Genomic DNA, 7,040 nt, shown 5'->3' with positions numbered 1-7,040 from the left:
AGAAATTTGATAAAAATGTTTATTGTTCCAAACTCTGCCAGGACTGAAGCCTAGTGTGTTTTCCAGAGTCACATAAAAAGCTTGTGAAATTGTGAAATGTTAACAATTGTAAAAAAAATTCATTTAGAATCAGGACAGCAACCATATTCAAAGCTAAGCATAGTAAAGGAGCTGTAATTCTGCTGACCTGTTTTGCTTCCAAAAGCATTGGGATTTTTGCATTTAGCATTTTTTCTTGCATTATGCGATTCATTCTTTAAAATTCTGATGAGTAGTGAATAAAGCATAAGGACATGCCAGCACATAAATGGTTGACGAGTTACAAAGCCAATCCTCTGCAGTGACAACCTCTTTACCCAAACCTAAAACCTATGGAAAGTTGACCAGGGCTCCTTATACACAAAGCCATAGATAAAGAATGCAGCACGTAACTACAATGGCTGTTAAAGGAATGGAGGACACTGTGGTCTACACTTTAAGAATCCACCACTAACGTTGCTGCTGCACTTCCTCTTTTTCTTAAGTTTCTATTAATATGAGGGCTTACAGAAATATGTATATTCGATTTTCTTTGTTATTCTTATATTACCAGTATGATATATGTATATTAAAATGCTCACCTGCAGCTCAAGTACTGAGAGATATATTAACTGGTTGTAAAAACCAACTGCTGCATCTCCATCATTCTAAAACAAGCTGCAGCTTTACTTGAAATATGAAACCATGGCCGTTTGCTTTAGGGTGTCTTTTTATTATTGTTGTCGATGTTGTTGGAAATAACGAGTAGGCCCGCCACTCAGCTCAGCTTCTTTTTTCCACAGTTTGGTTTGATCAACAAGTTGCAGCTGTTGGAGAGCTGCATGGTTGACTGTCCTGTCAGCTGCATCCTCAGCGAATGGTCACCGTGGGCGGATTGCTCGCACACCTGTGGGACTCAAGGTAAACATTTATAACAGTCAAACTTAAACTCTGTCAAAACAACAGCAACGGCAACCTTGAGTACAGTCACCGTGAACATAATTAATTGGCATCAATAATTTATCTAATAAGGCATTCACCAATATGCTCACCTTTGCAATATGTTTAATGCATATTTAATAAGAAAGGGTTAATTTCAGCTAAATGATGTGCAGTTCACCCGTGCGGATGCCATAAGCTATATGGCATGCTTTAAGATGAAGTCAGTAATCATGAACCTGGCATGTCAGTAATCACTTTGAGAAAGACATCCTGACCTCATGCAATATACAAAAGTAATGATTTAACCCGGATCTATATATTGTTTCTTTGGCTTCCCAAAGTCAGTCTCCAAAAGAGAAAGCTTGTTAGCCTGCTAATTAGAAAGACTCAGCACTGTCTCCTAAGTTCATTAATTTTAATTTGTAGCTGGCTGTCTGTCAGCTCAAACTTAACCCCTCACTCCATTCAGCTCACACTTGCAGCAGCTCTTGGCTGGGGATTTAAACTGGAGGTTTTCTCCCTCACTGTGTCTCCCAAGGCTCTGCCACAGAGACTTTTTCTGCCACTCGGTTCCTCCTAACAGAAAGACAAACACATCTTTGAGCCTCAATGGGGGATTTGTGTTGTATCTGTTTCAACCATTGCAAAGATTATGTTATGTTTTGTCCAGACACCATGGGAGTGCTAAATGTGCTTGGTTTGATTTTTTTTTGTTTTGTTTTTTGACAGAACTGAATTGCTTTTTACTGTGTGTGCCTGGTGCTTGACAACAATTACAAAAAAGAAACAAAAAAAACATAAAAAGACACAAATTTAGCTGCTGTCTTGTGAATTGTCAATTTAGGTAATGCCTTTACTGAGCCTCCTAGGATTCTGCAGACTAAGGAAGTAAGGTACAGAAATAGTCCAGGAATGATACGGATACTCGCCGTGCAATAGACTGGGGACCTGTCCAGGGTGTACCCCGCCTCTCTCCGGTAGACAGCTGGAAATAGGCACCAGCATCCTTCGAGACCCCAGTAGGGATAAGCGTGACAGAAAATGGATGGATGGATGATAGCTTATAGCAATATGCTCTGGAATTTCAATCCAGCAATATTGTTTGATAAAGTTCTACTTAGTTCTACTAAAACTAGAACCTATGAGCCTGCCAAACACAACAATAATACAAAATTTCTATTTGACTTTAAAATCTGTAAATTGTAATTATTGTAAAAATAAATATTTTTTTCTATTTACCATTGGCAGAAATAATTTCAGAGGAAACAAATCAGATATTAAAAGAAATGAAATGTAGGTGAGTAAGGACAGATGCACCTATTAATGCCTTTTAACACTAATCACTTGCACAGAGTTGAGGAAATATGTATAAATGTATAAGGAAAATAATCTCGTCTATGCTTATGAAACTTTTTGAATGATTTTATATTGTTAAAAAAATTTTTTGTTAAACCATGTTGTTAAAAAAACATTAGTACAGATTGACCTTGATTTACAAAAGGATTGAAAAAAAAACTAGTATAAGAGGAAAAATACACTATAAAGAGAAGTTATTAGTTTAAAAAATAAAAATGCAGCAGAAAAAACATAGAAATAATATAAGCAGCATTATAAGTTTATGTAATATGTAATATACAAATAATAAGAAGATATAAAAAGAAGAATTATTGCTTTCAATGGGGGTCTGCAGAATTCTCCTTGTTATGGGGGGTCTTCATTATGTGGGTATTGGCTCTTATGTTAGATAGTATGTTGCACTGTGGAGCAGGAGGCAGGCTTAAATAAGCCTATGCTTCTTCCTGCTCTGTTTTGGAAATGCCAAACTCTTTCTTAAAACTTTTTTATAATAAATCAACATGAAATAGCAAATGTGTGAAGTTTTGATTAAAAAGTGACTCTTGTCTCACTTTACTCTGATATCCCTAAATACAATTAACTGCAACCCACTGCTTTTGAAAGTCATTAAAGCTCAAGGCCAAAATTTTTGGAGTGGCAGAATAAGCTTATTAAACAATATTCGAAACTCTGAACATGGACCACTGCTCAGCCCATCATCATATTGACATACTGTGTGTGAATGGGTAAATAACAAAGCTGCCATGGCTAGGCCATCCAGCTGATTTGACACAGTGGGCAAGTAGAGAGCATTGATCAGATGAGCATCCAAGATGCCTGTTTACTCTGAGGGAGCTGCAGAGTCCACAACTTAGATGGGAGAATCTGGCAGCAGGACAATTATTAGTTGTACAAAACAAATCTGAGCTTCTGAAAGAGCAGCCTTAGGAAAGCTGCTGTTAACAGAAATCCATATAATGTTATGTTTACAATTTGCCACAAATCACAATGGAATAAAGGGCTTTTCTCAAATGGCAAAATAACAGCAGGTTTTAGACCTATTCTCTGCTTGGCAGGAAACTGGTACGATAAAAATCATCATCAACATGCCATTCCCATCACAGTAGACATGCTGTTCAGAGTTGATGGAAAGTTGGATGGAGCTCAATACAGGGTAACCCTGAGCAGAAATTTGTTAGAGGCTCCAAAGGACTTGAGATTGGCATGTATGTTTACCAATGAGATGGCCTTACAGCGCCTGAGCTACAAAAAGATTCTTTAGATATTTGTTTAAATGACCCATTCAAAGTTCAGATCTAAATCCAACTCAATTGCCTTTTTTTTTATAAATAAAAAAAAAAAAACTTTTACCAATTCAACCGGATTGATGGACTGATCCAAAACTATTTAACATAGAATAATGGGCAAAAAAATAAATAAAAAAATGCCTTCGAATGTGCAAAGCTAGTGATATATACTAGGAAAAAACTGCAGCTATTGTTGCAGTAAAAAGGTGGTTCTACAAAGCATTGAACCATGGAGACCAAATACAAATTCACACGAACATCAGTTTTATATATATCATGTAGTTTTATTTGTTAAACATTTTTAAAAGCCATATTTAAGTTTCCTTTATAATTATGTGCTACTTTGTGTTCTATTTGTGGTCATTCACATGACATATTATGGAATATATAGAAGGAAAGTGTTGTAAAGTGACACAAAGGAAAAAAGCAAGATGCTGTATTGGGATAGAAGCTAGCCCAATATAGAAAAACTCCTTCATGCTTTAAGCACTGTATTTCAGTTGGACTTTATCTTAAGCCCGTTACGACTATTTGACTTGATGCTTGACGCAGTTTTCTAACTGTAACTTTCAACTCACATTTACAGTTGGTACCTGAAATACAATTATTGTTGTGGATGGGTTTCTTTTCTAAAAACATTTACCTCTCAGCACAGAATAAATTGTCTTTTTTCTGTATGTGGCGCTGTACCTACAACACACCTCTCTTTGGCTGGTTGAAAATACAATTCCTTTCACACATTATTAACGGCTCACTTGAACAAGGCACTTTGGTAGAGAACCTCTGGTTTTCAGGATTAAGTGGCAAAATGAATCATGTGTTTCACACTTGTGCTAATTTATCTTTGCCTAGAGAAAAACATTTCTTAGAAAAATGAGAAGGTAAAGCGACTTTTCATAACTAAAAAAAAACGATTATCCAATTTTATTTTTTTCTTACTTAATTGAGTCATGCGTATTTTTTCCTCTAATGCATTTTTGATTTCTCCCCACTTTTTACATGCAGCTGAGTTTATGTTCTCTATTAATGCACACTTGTTTCCAGCTGATGCAGTTTGTCACTATAACAGTAGTACCTTAAAATGCTTTTTTAAATTTTACAGATGCAGCAAATGCAGCAAAAGACAATGTTTCATTTTAAAACTAGGTTGCAGCTTGCAGATGTTCTCTGGATCTGTTTAACTGTTCATCTAAATGGTGTGTTGGCCCTGTCGTTATGTAGGTCACTCTGTACGTACCCGGAGAATCCTTCAGGAAGCTCATGAGGAAGGTCGTCCCTGTCCCAACCAGCTTACTCAGACAAAACCTTGTTCCATAAAGCCTTGCTATATGTGGCTGTTGAATGACTGGTCTGCATGCACTATTGAGGTAAGGCTTACAATACCTTGATATTAAACATGTACATATCTCTAATTCCCTTCCAATTTTGTTGAAGCCATATATATATATATATATACAGCAATTAAATTATGCTTCAGTATTAATACTGTTTAGGTGGATTAAGTCCAAAATTTCATGCCAATTGGAGGAAGTTATCCATCAAAGAACAGCTTATTGCATTAAGGCATTAACTGTGCAGCAACACCTTATCCTAAGCAAGTAGTGATAGTAAAGAGAAACAATTTAGTTTTTAACAGAAAGAAACATTCTGTAAAACCAGGCTCAGTATGAGGGGCCCTTTGCTATGACTTGCAAAAACTTGAACTGGATGGCTTTCTATGATATTGGTTCCTTTACATCATCTTCAAGATAATATAAAACATACTTATTAAGCAGATTATTTGCTTAATGTACAAGAATTCTACTCATTTAATTAAACATTAGCATGATAATAACACAAACAATACAGTATTAATGTTGTATTCATTCTGATGTCTGAAGCAAAAGCTCTGCCACTGATTTCCTCCAGGAACAAAATCACAAATGCACTAAAGCAGGAGAACTTTTGAATGGAAAATAAAGCTGAGTCTATAAAGTTTACTGTCGCAACAGATGAAACTGTCCCCATGTTAAAAGAATATATATTCTGCTCTATCTTAATAAAAAGAAAAATAAACTATTTGCATAATTTATTTATGTTGATCAATTAAGATTTTTCCTTGTTACTTACTCATGACTTTAACTGAAAAATAGAATCCCAGTAAAGTAAACTTACTTCAAGTAGATTAACCAAAACAAAATTGTTCAATAATTACAATTTTTTTCAATGAAATAAATGAAATTGTGAAGTAAACCAAGTTGATTTTATTATGTGAACCAAATGAGCAACAATCTTTATACTAATTACTTATTTTACATATGTTATAAATTAAGTTAGGGCATATAACCAGCTTGGTTGTGTATTGCAGTTTAAAACTAAAATTTGTATAAATCATTCAATATTTTTAGAATATTGTTTTTAAGAGATTGATTCCCCATCCAGTTGGTGCTTGGAAATGCTGAGGGCTTATGGGTTTTATAGTATTTCATGTTTTAAAAAATCAAATAAAGTAATGGTAATAAGATTTTTTTGTTGTTGTGATGATGATGATCTTTAAAATAAAAAGCTGTACGTACTTAAACTATTCATGTTTTGCAAATAAAAATGAGAATGTCTGGTATCATTAAAATAATATTTGATTTCAATGCTAGAAAAAGTTTTGTAGCAATACTAACTAAGTATGAAAAACCACAAAATGCTCTAAAATCAGGAGACATTCAACTTTTAATAGTCTTATACTGGAGTTATTTAAAGCCTTTGCATAGCGTAGCACTTAACTAATGTCTGTTCGTGATCTGTCTGATTTCTCTGTGAATTTCAGTCCAGTATGGTAAAAGACTCTTCTCCTTTAGTCTTTCTTTTTTGCAAAATCCTACATATAATCTTTTTTCTCCAGTGTTTATATGGCTCTTTTCTCTGTAAGTGCCTTTATAACTAGTAAAGCATATATATTCATAAAGCCTAAATATATTTTTTAATCTTTAACAGTTTAGTTTTTTCAAAATTCCTTTTAGAAAAACCTCAGAATATATTAACCATTTATATACACTGTGTAAAATTACCCCCTTAAAACCAAATTTGTAGAAACAAAGTAAATCATCTATCAGTGTCATATTTACACCAGTTTCCCCGAATAGTGAATAATCCTGTCCTCACTTCATTGTCTGCAAAATCCTTCTCCGTCAAGCAGGGACTGTTACTTTTCCTTTCTAACAATCCCTCTGTAGATCTCTCTCTAAAAGTTTCTGTGGACTTGCAGACCTCTGTTTGACCTCCACGGCTCTTTTTCCGTTAGTTGAATACATTATAAACTGAACGGAGGATACAGCAACTTGAAAATGCTTTGCTATCTCCTTTGAGCCTTTGCCTGCTTTGTGGATACAAATTAATTTTGTTCTATGCTACAAAGCTGCTTACAAGAGGTCTAAGCTGGTGACCTCTTGTAAGATTTAGAGAATT

At 34.7% G+C, this 7,040-nt stretch overlaps 1 protein-coding gene across 1 annotated transcript in view; it reads left to right on the top strand.

Annotated features, from left to right (window-relative positions):
- The window catches only part of thsd7b (thrombospondin type 1 domain containing 7B), a gene marked incomplete at its 5' end in the record, with an annotated part of 157,412 nt that overhangs the window by 137,162 nt on the left and 13,210 nt on the right, over positions 1–7,040 (top strand). The window contains 3 exons of the mRNA XM_015397359.1: positions 822–939; positions 4,824–4,969; positions 6,403–6,406. Coding sequence (XP_015252845.1) covers positions 822–939; positions 4,824–4,969; positions 6,403–6,406 — 268 coding nt within the window. The remainder of the gene's footprint in view (positions 1–821; positions 940–4,823; positions 4,970–6,402; positions 6,407–7,040) is intronic.

This window comes from Cyprinodon variegatus, unplaced genomic scaffold (genome assembly GCF_000732505.1).
Source record: "Cyprinodon variegatus isolate N-32 unplaced genomic scaffold, C_variegatus-1.0 Scaffold857, whole genome shotgun sequence".
NCBI lineage: Eukaryota > Metazoa > Chordata > Actinopteri > Cyprinodontiformes > Cyprinodontidae > Cyprinodon > Cyprinodon variegatus.
The sequence above is the reverse complement of the archived record's forward strand: the minus strand, read 5'-3'. Positions and strand labels throughout refer to the sequence as shown.